This window comes from Sturnira hondurensis, unplaced genomic scaffold, assembly GCF_014824575.4.
Source record: "Sturnira hondurensis isolate 20B ecotype Veracruz unplaced genomic scaffold, ASM1482457v3 Scaffold0022766, whole genome shotgun sequence".
Lineage (NCBI taxonomy): Eukaryota > Metazoa > Chordata > Mammalia > Chiroptera > Phyllostomidae > Sturnira > Sturnira hondurensis.
The window spans coordinates 2,065,890-2,080,081 of NW_028095397.1; the positions used below are offsets into that span (position 1 = coordinate 2,065,890).

A 14,192-nucleotide genomic window follows, 5' to 3' on the forward strand; every position below is an offset into this window, starting at 1 on the left:
AGACATTCCTCTCTCCATCAGTGTCCTTTGCGCCTTGTCAAAAATATTCGCACCTGTCTTCATGTGGGTCTCTCTGATCCTTGTGCTGTGCTGAGTGGTCTGGCCACTGTGGCTGAGTCAGGCGGTGTGCATCCTCCGTTTCACTCCTGTTTAGGACGGCTCGGCACTTCTCGGTCATTTTCATTTCTACACGAATTTCAGAATCGTCTTTTTGATTTTTCAACAGACCAAAAGCCCATGGAAACTTTTTTCGGGAGAGATCACTTTGGGAAAAGTTATCATGTTGGCACTATTCAGCCTTCCAACCCATGAGCATGTTTCTTTATTTTAATCTTGTAGTATCTTTCAGTAATAGTTTGTGTTTTAGATCTTGCCCATCTTTTATGAGATTTATCTCAAAAGTATTTTGTAGTTTTGATGCTGTTCTGAATGGTTTTGTTTCCTTTCCCGATTATTCATTCCTAGCCCTGGAAGCAGAACTGACTTCCCAGACCCGGTTCAGATTCCGTGCCTGGAATCCCACACCCTTTTCTCACGACTTCCTCGACGACAAACACTCAGCCTGATGCTGCTGGTGCCTCTTTCCGGTCACACTGCTCCGCAACACAGCGATGTGTGGCTTCAAGGGTCATTTCCCCAGCAGCCCCGACAACTGGGAGTCACTGAGGTCTCACAAAATCGGCGCTGGGCTTCCTTTCCAAGTTTCCTGCTGGTCGCATCATCGGGCTCAGGAGCGACCCAACCTAGAGCAGGCAGCACCCGAGGGTGCGCGCAGGGGGCGCACCCCGCCAAGCAGCACAGCTGCCCGCGGAGGCATTGGCACCCTGCCCCCGTGTCCCCTGGAAACACCGAGGCCCTACAAACACCCCGTGGGAACAGGTGAACCGGGAGAAACAAGACCGACATGCGCACTCACGACCCACACGCTGTAACATACAAAACGCCACCCACAGCCACGGCTAGAGACCCCGAAACTACAAGGTGGGAACTCGGGCTTCTTAAACTTCTTTCTGGTGAGTTTCAAAGTCAGTATTTTTACAAAGCTGAAATATCTCTGTTGAATCTTTATTTTTTTCCCCAAAACTGAAACTAAGCATGAATATAATTCTAACTNAAATCGGCGCTGGGCTTCCTTTCCAAGTTTCCTGCTGGTTGCATCATCGGGCTCGGGAGTGACCCAACCTAGAGCAGGCAGCACCCGAGGGTGCGCGCCGGGGGCGCACCCCGCCAAGCAGCACAGCTGCCCACGGAGGCATCGGCACCCTGCCCCCGTGTCCCCTGGAAACACCGAGGCCCTACAAACACCCCGTGGGAACAGGTGAACCGGGAGAAACAAGACCGACATGCGCACTCACGACCCACACGCTGTAACATACAAAACGCCACCCACAGCCACGGCTAGAGACCCCGAAACTACAAGGTGGGAACTCGGGCTTCTTAAACTTCTTTCTGGTGAGTTTCAAAGTCAGTATTTTTACAAAGCTGAAATATCTCTGTTGAATCTTTATTTTTTTCCCCAAAACTGAAACTAAGCATGAATATAATTCTAACTCGAGATTCCTGACTTCAGATAACCTTTCTCCCCGAGTCGTCAGAACCCAATCACCTCTCAGAGCGACGGTTCCTCTCTTTGGGGTGGGCTCCGAATAGAACAGTCCAGCATCTGGGGCTGCTTATTTATTTGTTTAGACTTTGGGTTCCTCCCTCTACATGCTACTTGACATCACAATCCCGTGTTCTCGCATCTTCTCCCGAAACAAGCTGTTCCTTCAACGTTGCTCTCAAGTGTTTGATGGAAATGTGACCTGGAGCCAGAATGGAGGCCCCTTGCCCCTAAACACCAGTGATCATCTCACCCCGAATGACAGCCAGGTGTGTATTTTTCAGTCTGGATCCCTAATAATTCATGATGGCTGAGGGGAGTCACGTGTTCCAGAGTCGCCACTGCCGAGATGCTGGGAAACGGAATGTCACTGCTCTGGGGCCTCCCGGGGACACACGTCTGGTGACACTGCGGAGGGGGGAGGGCGGGGGTCCGTCGTTGCCGACACCGCCACGCCACCCTGGGCCGCACCCTCGGGTCCCCCAACTGACAACCTGCTCTGCTTCCCTTTCCAGCTACGTGTGTTTGCACGTTGGTGATTTCTAAAGAGAAAGGTGTAGACTCAGGTGACCCGGCCTGCTAAACCGTTAAACATGACTCACTTTCGCGTTGATCTCATAAAAGTATTCCAGGCCCAGCGCGTCTGCGTCGGAGTGACACGAGCGGGTCATGCTTCCTTGGGTCTGCTGGAAATGAGCACCACGCCAGTGCACGTTTCCAATCTTAAATACCCCTTTATTGTCAACTGGCCTGCGGGAGGGAGAGGGTAAATGGGGTCGATTTGGGCCAGTGTCGCAGAGTCTGGTGACAGCAAGCTTTATCCCCTTGTCCCACCGGGGCCGCTGAAAACCGCTGCCCCCTCGTCCCCACCTGCGGAGGCCGAGTGTGGGTTTCTCCATCTCCTTGGGGCCGAATGGCGGACGCCCAGCCTGTGCACAGAGCGCGCACACGCAAAAATAACAGGAACATTAGAAGGTCTCGCAGGGAGCATGCTGATAAACTCACCACAGAGACGGCCTAGGAGCGCCCGGGCTCTTTCCATTTTCATCAGAACAGAGCGCGTGGTGCTTCATAAGGCTACAGAGTGACTGTTTTGCATTTGTACCATTCCTTGGTAAAAGCAGGATTTTGTTCTGTTTTGTTTTTGCATATGTGTCTACAGACGCCAAAGGTCAGCCAGAGAGACGTGAGTGGCACTGGCCGCCTCCGCCACACTGGCCACGTGAGAGCCCCCGGGTCCCCCGTGGGCCCGGGCGCGGCCTCCCCGCCCGCCGCCTCAGCCTTCCGCCTCGCCATGAATGTTGTCCATGTGCACCTTGAGGTAGTCGTTCCTGGTGAACTTCTTGTGGCACAGCTGGCACTCGGCCAGCGGGCGGTTGGGGTTGTGGGTCATCTTGTGCCGGATCAGCATCTTCTTCAGGCTGAAGGCCAGGTCGCACACCTGGAAGACACGCAGAGACATGGGTCACACGGCACCGAGAAGCCTGCGGACAGCAGCTCGCCACGGGTGCAGGGCATCAGGCCGGCCGACGGGGGACGCTGCCCTGAAACTGGTGGACTTGAGCACCCACTCAAGGGGAAGGAGATAATTCTAGCTCCCGAGAGCTTCCTGCCCTTCACTTGCGTCCCCTGCACTGCCCACCCTCCCCCGCTGCTGCAGACGTCACGAGGGGACGACTCCTGAAAACAATGCCTTTCTCCCCGTAGTGGGCTGTATTGGCAGCTTCCTATTTAACCTCCTAAACGGCACTAATGGCACAAGGCGGTCTCACCAGGGACCCTGCCCTCCTCCTGCAGGGGCAGGTGAGAGGTCAACCCTGCCTCCGGCCTCCACACCCACTTCCAACCCTTCAGCTCCCCATGCCCCTCCTCTAACCGAGGGGCGTGAACGCTTGCTCCTTCCGGCTCCGCCGCGCCCCCCCCCCAAGGCTCACCACGCATTAATTAGACCCCCCAATCGGAAATACCACGTTTACACAGAAGCTGCAAGGCATATCCATTCAGGCCATAAAAGGAAGTGGAACGGAATTCTTATAACACCACCAAATTTTCCTTCCAACTTTGGTGGTGTTCACAAAAATCCCATTTACGTGAAATTCCTCCAAAGCACACCTACAGTGACGTGAGGCATGTGTGACTCCCATGCAAACACCCTGAACAGCGTCACGCATGCACAGAAAGGAAACCCGCAGGAGAGAAAGCCATGGTGCTGAATGAGGAGAAGGCCGGGAAAACTGGAAAGTGGAGGAAAAAAAGTGCTCTCTGTGTTTATGGGGAGGGAAGACGTGACCTTCCCCCCCCCCCCGCCCCGACAGGAAGTGCAGGGAGGCACAGGCCCAATCTGGTGCGGAGAGGAAGGAGCCNATCCATTCAGGCCATAAAAGGAAGTGGAACGGAATTCTTATACCACCACCAAATTTTCCTTCCAACTTTGGTGGTGGTGTTCACAAAAATCCCATTTACGTGAAATTCCTCCAAAGCACACCTACAGTGACGTGAGGCATGTGTGACTCCCATGCAAACACCCTGAATAGCGTCACGCATGCACAGAAAGGAAACCCGCAGGAGAGAAAGCCATGGTGCTGAATGAGGAGAAGGCCGGGAAAACTGGAAAGTGGAGGAAAAAAGTGCTCTCTGTGTTTATGGGGAGGGAAGACGTGACCTTCCCCCCCGCCCCGACGGGAAGTGCAGGGAGGCACAGGCCCAATCTGGTGCGGAGAGGAAGGAGCCTGATACATAGCAACGCATTGGAAATTACAAGTAAGTATGGTGCGATACACAAGTTAAATTGTGCTTATTCATATGCACTGGGGAACACGGGTTAGTGACATTCAATAAATGTCGGGTGTAGGGTGTCCCGGGGCCCTGGGACACCGTACACATGACAGATACACACACTCAGACGCCCACAGCGCCTGCACCCCTCCCCACCGCCTGGCGGTGCGGGGCTCCACTTACGTCGCACTGGAAGGGCTTCTCCCCGGTGTGCGTCCGCCTGTGCTCGTCCAGGCCTCGCTTCTGGCTGAAGGCCTTGCTGCACTCGGAGCACTTGTAGGGCTTCTCCTGCGGTCAAGGAGAGGCCGTGAGTCCCGGGCCCGTGGCCAGGGGAGGGTGCCACAGCAGGGCCACAGGGGTGCTTCAGTTTGGGGGGAACCTCACGTCTGCAAGCCCCTGGCTTGGGGGGCCCCAGACCCCGTCCAACCACCTGCCTGCCTCGCAGGAAGCCACACCTGTGCGATGCTGGGTTCTGATCGGCCACCCTGCTCCACGGCCTGGACCCCGTTTCCCTTGGGGACTCTGCCAGCTCGGCCCGAGGCCTCCGTGCAGTGACCGACCTGTCACCCCTCCCATGGGCAGTGCTGCTGCTAATCTGCAAACTGCGAGACTCCCACTGGGCGCCCACGAGGGACAGGCTGGGATGAGGGGGGTGCAAGTTCACACTCAGGTGCACCCTGAAGAGGTCTTTGTCTGTAATGATCCCTTTACCCCAAGGTTACCGTGGTCTCAGCACTGCTCTACCAGCTTCTTCAGACGAGCATCTGCCGGGGGGTGGGAGCTGGGCGTCGGGGAGCCAGCACTCAGCGCCGTGGTTACGGACAGCAGCGCAGGGGGAGGGGCACTGAGTGTCCCCCCACCCCAGCAAACCATAATTGCACCAGTGACGTGGTGGGGGTGCAGCTCACACTAGAAGGCGATCCCACCGCGACACACCAGCATGTGAACGGGTGTCCCCGTGAAACTGCATGGTGTTGATCGTCAGTTATATCACCATTAAAATAGAGACAAAGAATAAAATCAGCGTCACAGCCATTTTTTACTTCCGGCCTGTGTCCTCAGGCGTGAGGGGCAAGCAGCACACAACTGGGTTTTACTGGCTTGAATTTATACCACTTCTTTTAAGATAGCAAGTTTTCCTCCTTAATACTTATTATTTTATCATTTATGATTACACCATTATAAAACAGAATTATAGAAAGTAGAATTATATAATCAGTATACTAGTCATTGTCATTGATAATATATGTGAATATATTTCTAACATTTTATCTGTGCACTTTTTCTGGCTTGTGTCTGAGCCCCCCGAACTTTCTGGCACGGTTTGAGTGGATCACTTTCCCTGCATCATTGCAAAGGCTGTGAACTCTGCTCTACCCTTTCAGTGGTGGCCCTGAACGTTGCTACCAGGTGCGTTTAACACAACCTCAGCTCCATGTACATGTATCGAACAACTTGCCCCACAGAGCAGTCGGACCCACTAGGGGCAGCACTCTTTTCTGTGCATTCTCGTTTCCAGTGTCTCACACGGAATCATTCTAGTCCATCGTCAGTGTGGCCTGGCTTCACACATTTCATGCTTCCGTACATACTTGGCCTTCCGAGGGTCCACTGAGAGTAAAAGTGCTTTCGCTGGATTGCAGGTGACCTTGTCACTCCTCTGTCACTGAGCACAGCCCACCGTGCTGATTCAGCGTGCAGGGGGCCCCTCCGTGCCCCGTGTCTGCCTGCCTCTCTCCACCTCCCCTCCGTGAGTCTTACTCTGTGGAGCTTCTTTAGAACCTTGAGATCGATTCTTTTTTGGTCTAACTTGCTACTTAATAGGATCATTTGAGTTGTGAATTTCCATGATCATCTTTTTAATTTCTAGAAGCTTTCTAGTTTTTTTTGCTTAATTTTTATACAATCATATTTGACTCATGTTGCTTATGCCTACTTAATGATAGTCTAGGCACGTATGTGGTTTTCTTTATCTGGTGAGTCATTATCTTCAGGTTTTGGAAGTTGGGCGCTGCTATTCGGGGTCTCCCCTGCTTCCCGCTCATGACTCTTGTTCCCTTGGTGGTTGCTGGAATTTGGGACCAGAGGTCACCGCTGGTGGCCCGACCTGAGTTCTGTGACCCCCCGCTGAGGGAAGCCCCCCCCCGCCCCCCTTCCCAGACAGCCTGTTTGCTTCTGCACCCGGAGCCTCTCAGCCAAGGCCCTTTATTTACTGACTTAGGGTTTTCTGGTCACTGCAAACACACTTGAGGTTGGTTAGACTCTAAGAAGAACTGCTTCCCAGCCAGGAATCACCCCAAAGCAGTGAGAAGTCCCGAGAAGCTCCACTTGCCAAATGCAGACGCCTTCCAGTCCCTGATCCCACTTCAGGTATAGCTGCCCCAGAGCCCCGGCATTGTGGCAGTGGGCCCCGCAGCCAGAGCCTTCCTGTCCCCACGAAAAGCCAGGTCCAGAGGGTGNGCTGAGGAAAGCCCCCCCCCCCCGCCCCTCTTCCCAGACAACCTGTTTGCTTCTGCACCTGGAGCCTCTCAGCCAAGGCCCTTTATTTCCTGACTTAGGGTTTTCTGGTCACTGCAAACACACTTGAGGTTGGTTAGACTCTAAGAAGAACTGCTTCCCAGCCAGGAATCACCCCAAAGCAGTGAGAAGTCCCGAGAAGCTCCACTTGCCAAATGCAGACGCCTTCCAGTCCCTGATCCCACTTCAGGTATAGCTGCCCCAGAGCCCCGGCATTGTGGCAGTGGGCCCCGCAGCCAGAGCCTTCCTGTCCCCACGAAAAGCCAGGTCCAGAGGGTGCCAACACTGGCAAGTACCCTGCCAGGTGCCACTGCTGAGCTCCGGAAGACCCCCGACGCCGTCATCACTGTAAGGTGAACCATGACCTAACTGCTGCCTCTGTCTCTCCCCAGTGACAACCTTTCCTCAGAGCACCAGTCGGATCCACGGGGCACGATGGACTCAGGCCCCAACTCCGCTCTGCGTGCAGCGTGCAGCACAAACTACACGTGTAACTCATTAGCGGGAGTAACCAGACACAAAGTGATTAGCGTCTTGATTAACTCTGCTTCTGAATGATTACACAGTTACACTGACAAATAGCTCGTCCTTTGTCATCAGGACTGGGGGACCGGGACCAAATGGAGGCAATCTATTCGCCCGTTAAACTGTAATCCATCCAAGGCCGTATTAATCAAGTCTGATCCGTCCAGTTTTGATGAAACAGCACACGGCAGATTTCACCCAGAAGGTGGGGTGTAAGGAGCTCTCCGCCCGGCCCCTTGCCGTATAGCTAATAAAAAGTCTTATTTTTGTGCTGCTAAGGCCCATCTATGTAAAAGAACTGGAACTTCTAATGTTATATTTTTGCCAACATAAACTGAATTAGGAAATCTCAACGTCGTCTGAGGGTTCTGTAGAGACCAAGGCACATTTTTTATCCATTGAGGAGGGATCTCGACAGGGAAGTTCTTCGAAACAGTTCATCAGACGGTGGCTTCCTCTTTGTTTAAAAGCTAAGGACGCCTCACTAGAAGGGAGAGACGCTCATGGGCACAGAATCCTGACATCCCCTACAGTCGGTACCACCTTAGGCCGCAATCAAATAGAAACAAAAAATCTAGCTAGTCAGCTTTCCCCTTGCGGTCAAGGTAAAGGGAGTGGGGAAGTCACAGAACGAACGATGTGCAATGTATGTTTGCGCCGGTGGCAGCCTGAGCCCAACAGAATTCAGAAAGGGACTGAGAAGCGATAGAAAGAAGGCGGCCCCTGTAAGGGCGGCGAGGGCAGGCAGAGCCCCCCGTGCTTCGAATGCCAGGGGAAAGGAGGTTCGGTTTGTGAGCAAAGCCCCAGCTCCTGGGTGGCTCCGTCTTTTGTGGACACACACTGTCATGCTCAGAGTGTCACGGGGCCAGTGTGTCTGCACGGTTAAGGGGCCAGTGTCCACGTGAGCCACGCGGGCATCACACACACAGTGAAAGAAGAAGCTGAGGGATCAGGCGTAGAAATGTTTTCGTCTCCCCTACCCACCCCCTCACAGTGTGGTAGGACTCACAAGTCATCTTTTATCCCAAATTCATTTCATCTGCTTGCTTTTTTCTAGCTTAAAATACTATACAGCTAGAAGTAGTTACCCTATTAGCATTCACAGAAATGATGGCTTTTGCAGGATAATCATTTCCTAGTTGTAAATTAAAAAAAAAATTTAAAAACCTCATGAAGCAGAGATTTGGCAAGAATTTCCTAAGCATAAAATTTCTAACTGAACAGGAATTTTACAAGTGTCCAATTTTGCATTTTCTTAGCTGCCGCAGCGGTGGCCAGCCCTTTCCCACCGGACGCAGGACAGACCTCGGCACAGATGAAACAGGCAACATGTGACTGAAAAGCTTCCGTCATGATTTTTAAGGATTCAGAACAAAGTCGTTTACTGAACCCTCCGACTCTCCCACCTGCACCACGTGGAGCTCCCAGGGAAGGGAAGGCTGACATACAGCCCGCCCAGCTCGCCGTGCAGACCCCGCCGGCCAGGCCCACGAGAAACTCCCTGAAACCGGGCCTGGGGCAGCTGAGCCTCATCCAGGCCTCGGGCGGGGGTCTCAGCCTGCCCCACCGACACAGGACCGGCTCCCGCTCTGTTTTGGGGAGTTGCTCCGTGCACTCACTCGGTGTCAGCAGCACACCCCACAGCCCCCCAAGTTGTGATGACTCAAAATACCTCCATTGTCATGCCACATGTCCCCACGGGGCCCAGTCACAGAACCATTCAGAGGAAGACCACGGTTCCCCAACGTGTCGCTGGCTTTGTGGAATACAGTAAACACGAAGTACCCGAAAATGGCTGCGCCCTCAGCGTGCCACAGGCCAAGGCACCACAAAGTCCTCAGCACCTCCTGGTCCCCTCACAGCCTGGAAATGGGGCCCGAGGGCGGGGGGGCCTGCGAGCCCCACTTTGAGGAGCGCTTGTCTAGAATGAAAACGTCTTTGATCACAGGTATTTAAGACCCAACTACAGAGAACAAACTAATACTCCTGACACAAAAGGATGCCCACCGTGAGAACAGTGTCTGCACTCTGAACGAAGCATCACTGCAGTGTTACATACACACAAAGACCCCACGATTTACGGTGGGGGAGCCGGGAGGTTATGATGGAAAAGGGTGAATTCTCGGTGGGTCTGGGTGAGGCCCCCTGGGGGTTCATCATCCCACTCTCTCTGCTTCTGTGGGTTTGAAGTTTTCCTTGTGAATAGTTAAGAGAATTGCTGTTTCTTTAGAGATTATTAATTAATTTTTAGAGAGGGGGAGGGAGGGGAAAGAGAGGGAGGGAAACACTGATCGGCCGCCACCCGCGCAGGCCCCAACTGGGACCGGGCCCACAAGCCAGACTTGTGCCCTGACCAGGAATCGAACTGGCGACCTTTAGCTTCATGGGATAATACTCAACCAGTTGAGCCACACTGGTCAGGGCAAGGTAAAAATTTTTTTTTAAATGCTTTCATGTTATTGTAAAACTTAAAACATCATTCTCCTTGCATCCCACAGATGTTTTGCCCTTTTCCAGAAACTATTTTTGATATCAGGGAGCTGGATCGTATAAACACTCAGCCATCAGAAATCAGACACACCATCTCAGGAATGTGCGCAGAGACGACTCAGCGCTTGGGAGGGCCCGGCTGTCCGCCACAGAACCGCAGCCCCTCCCCTCCCCCCCCCCCGCCCAGCCCGGTTCCCCTGATGCGTGTCCCCTGTAGGCGGGTCACCTGCTTAATCAAGTCAGCATGTCCCCCTCACCTAGGACTTCACATGACAGATCCCCCGAGACCAGGAGAGCCCCGGGTACCATCCTGTGGTGGCCCTGACCACTGACCAGAGCTCAGCCCTGAGGTTGAGAAGCCTATGCTGATATTTCCAGACTTTTCCACTGTCCCTAGAGCCTGCCAGTTCTCTTAGCTGGCTGTGGGACCCGGAGTGGAGTGACTCCCAGTCCCACAAAACCTCCAGTTCGCAGCGAATCACAGGCAGAGGGTAGCGGAGGGTCCGAGCGTGGCCCCCAGTGCTGTGACACAGGGCACAGGGACAGCACGCCACGCACCACCACGGAGCTCACTTCACGGGTAACGGGGACACATTTGCCAGGAAAGTGAACAGTGCAGCTCGCACGCAGAACAGCAAAATAAGCACCGTCGACAGAACACAACTTTACCCTGAAGTGCTACAGACACTCTGAACAAGAGCAAGAAGGCATCCGGCCCTGGTTCCATTGTCCGCTCTGGAGCCCACAAGACAGTGTGTGCGGACAGGGTGGCTGCGGGCTCCCCCACTGCTGGCTGTGCGGTCGGAGGAGGGCCTGGCGGGCAGGCGGCAGGCAAAGTGCCGTGCCCCCCTCCAGCCAGCTCAGTACGTTGTGTTCCAGCTGCCCAGGCAGCAGTGGGGGGGGGGGGGGGGGGGCGCAGCCTTGCCTGGCCCCACCTGGGTGGCCCAGATGATGTCTGGCTCAGACCAGAGCACAAAACTGTGGGAGGGGATAAAAACCCCCTTGGGGGCTGATAACAGAAGAAGGCACCGCACCTTCGAAGGAGCCCCCTCTGAAAGGTGGGGGGTGACATGGGGGGAGCGTTCTTTGGGACAGCAGTGAGTCTCCCCACAGGAGCGGTCTGGGAAGCAAACACACTTGCCCTGAGGGTTCTGAGAACAATGTGAGACTCACCCCGACCAGGAGTGTTCTTTGTGACCCTCAGAAGAAGGAAGTGGGAGACTGTTGTTATGCAAATTATCTACAGGGAAACTTCAGATACTTCTTTCCCTGCACAGTCACTAGTTGTTTAGATTATTTTTTCTCAAAAACCTTTCAAAAGAAGACCAAATGGATAAACAGGGAAATTTTATAAGGAAAAGATGAGACTCACTATCTTAATAAATTATAAACCAAACTCTGAAATAGAAATTGTAATGAGAATGTACGGGTATACGGGAAAGACACAGAAGACAAATGTAATAAAATACAGAGAATATAGGGACAAGATAACTACACCTACGCAGGCACACGCACAGGTATGAACACATCTGCCTGCACGCGTCCACGGCAAAAATGCTGAGCTTTGAACAGCAGTCAGAATGGAGGCCGATGTGAGACCAGACAGGTGGCTGACGCACCTGCCTCTCCGCCCGTCACACGCCGCCCCCGACACATTTGCTGCTTGTGTCCTAGAGACCCGCTGATGGAATCAGAGTCTCACGCGTTTGAGGCAGCCTCGGGCTTTCTTCCTGTGCATGTCCAGGAAGCTTCGCTCACCGGGGGGATGTTCCTGGAACCCGCACCGTCTCAGACACAGTCACCCACCAGCAAAGGCAGACTCACGAGGGGAATGGAACCACGTCTCCTTTTGCTACCCATGACCCAGTACTGGTGGCTCGAAAACCATTTAATTCCAAAGTTTCCGGCTCTGCTGACAGGTGAGCTGACAGCAGTGGAGAGAGTCCCTGCTGTCAGACGATGTAACTGAGGGGACGTTCCCCAGCTCACACGGCCCTGCGCCAGGCGTGCCGCGTTGGGAACTGCGGGAAACACAAGCTGAACACATGGCCCTCGTGCCTGAGAAGCGCCCCAAGGTGTGCAAAGCTCAGACAAAGGTGGGGGAGCAGGTGGAGAGCCCAGGTGCACCAGTCCACCGCCCTGAGCTTTCGGGGCCACAGCAAATACCCCTGCTGCTTTGGGGGGGGAGCGCAATGGCAGGGTGCAGAGTCTGATGCCCCGGGCGAACACGGTCCAGATGCAGACTCCTACACCGCAGAGGCAGATCCAATCAGTCCGAGGAGAACCAATTAATGCAGCTTGCCTGCTTCCAAAAATAACAAGCCTGCTTTCCGACATATGTGCCGGTGGCAAGTGCAATCCATCTTTGAACAAAACCATCAAGCGGACGCTGAGGTCCACCAGAGAGAGGAATTATGTAAATGCAAGGCCTCCAAGAAGACTTGGTCTCTCCTAAAAAAATAACATACTTATCCCATTACACAACTTCAAAAATAATAAGAACACAGTCGAAAGGTACTATCACATATGCAACTGATTCACTCACAGCTGAGAGGACATTCATTTCAGCCAAGTTCACGTCAACAGGTGAGACAGAGCCATCAAGCAGTGGGCAAGAGTGGAGAAGTCAGACCGCGGGTCCCTGGGTCAGCACACCGCCCAGAGGGCAGGCAGCTCGAGGCAGAGCGTTCCCTTCAGCCTCAGGGATGCCAGGAAAACCTGCCCCCCTGCCTGTACAGGGGAGGGTCCCCCACCATCCTGGCAGAGATCATGCCAGGCTGGAATGTGCGCAGGTCATGAAGTGTTTTAACAAAACAGCAGTGAGCCCAGAAGGCCAGAAAAAGAGCAAAAAGAAGAAGCCAACCCAACAGGGTTGCCGGAGGGAGTGGGGCGGATTCCCAGACTTGACAGCTGTCCACGTTTCCTGATCCCAGAGGTTCCCGCAAAACAGCTTTTATGCACGTAGCTGCTGCTCCACGCGCTCCCCTCTCCTCCGACCCAGTGCTGCTCCCCGCCTGAGCTCCGTCCGCACGCGCAAACGGGCCAGTTCTTTGTGGAGACCAGAATTTCTGGCGGTGCTGCCTTCTGCAAAATACCTTTCTGACCCCCAGAAGGAAATGGCTGCCATCACCCACAGGACCGGGGACAAACCAGAACTCACTTTTTAAACAGAAAATAATGGTGACTCTACCAACTAGCTTCTGAATGCGTGGGGCTCACCGTTTCCTCGGAATTTCTGTAAAGATTGGTGCCTACCACAGGGAGCAGACCCCTGGACAACATCTCGACCGCTGTACACACAGTAATGGTGGAAACGGCCTTGGCAGCGAAGAGACCTAGTTTCTGTCTCCGACCCCCCGTGACTGACTAGTCATGGGACTGGGGACCAGCCACCTCTAAGCCCTGCCTCCCTCGTCTGTAACAGGGTGCATTGCGCTATGTCTTGGGGCTCGCTCATCACAATGCTTGGCCCGTGAGAACATTCGACGGGGTATTTCACATATTATACGAACCTCATTTCTTCTGTGCATTATCTAAATATGCATGTGAATAGTATAATTCAAATTGAAAAGGGCACGCTTTACGAAAACATAACTGGGGTGATTTCATGAAGAAAGGGAATTATGTGCGGGTCTCTCAATATAGCCACGTTCCTGAAATCCACTAACATAAACAGATGGTCTTTTATTTCAAGATTCTTCATATAAAGAGATAGTCCTTTATTCCAAGATTCTTAGGATATTTTAGTAATTAGCCCCCTTGAATAGAGTACAAGACAAATATAAAATTCTGTTTTGGAGAGAAAATAGCACGGAAAATGTACCGCTATTCCTAAGAATAACAGTCCCACTTTAAAACATTAATTGTGCACTGTGCGTCTCAGAGACAAAGAGAATCTCTCGGCCCGCGTGTCGGACGGCTGCGCTCCCTCCCACCCTGAAGTGTGTTATTAAGTCTAAAGATAACGGCACCGCAGTAGCGAAGCCGCCACCAGCCCACGTGCTAATACGTGCCAAGTTTTGTTGTAGCTAAATCTGCAAACTGCTCCACGCATGCTCTGTGTGGATACATCAAGTTCGCACCAAGTTCACGACAGAGTTCCATGGGCACCACAGAAACGTCCACGTGATTGCTACAGACAGGCTGCCTACCAGGGCACGAGGCTGCTCTGACCCAAGGTGCCCGGCCTGCACCCCACGTGCCCCATGAGATACAGGACCCACGGCAGCGTGGCAGTTGCCACGGCAGTGCCACAGGAAATGACACTGGGACTGGAATGCCA

At 53.5% G+C, this 14,192-nt stretch overlaps 1 protein-coding gene across 2 annotated transcripts in view; it reads right to left on the minus strand.

Annotated features, from left to right (window-relative positions):
- Positions 1 to 2,789: 2,789 nt before the first annotated feature.
- The window catches only part of PRDM5 (PR/SET domain 5), an 83,769-nt gene continuing 72,366 nt past the window's right edge, over positions 2,790 to 14,192 (minus strand). For both annotated transcript variants that reach the window (XM_037036305.1, XM_037036304.1), the window contains exons 15-16: positions 4,562 to 4,666; positions 2,790 to 3,044 (exon numbers count right to left, since the gene is read on the minus strand). In XM_037036305.1, coding sequence (XP_036892200.1) covers positions 2,880 to 3,044; positions 4,562 to 4,666 — 270 coding nt within the window. In that variant the 3' untranslated portion in view covers positions 2,790 to 2,879. The remainder of the gene's footprint in view (positions 3,045 to 4,561; positions 4,667 to 14,192) is intronic.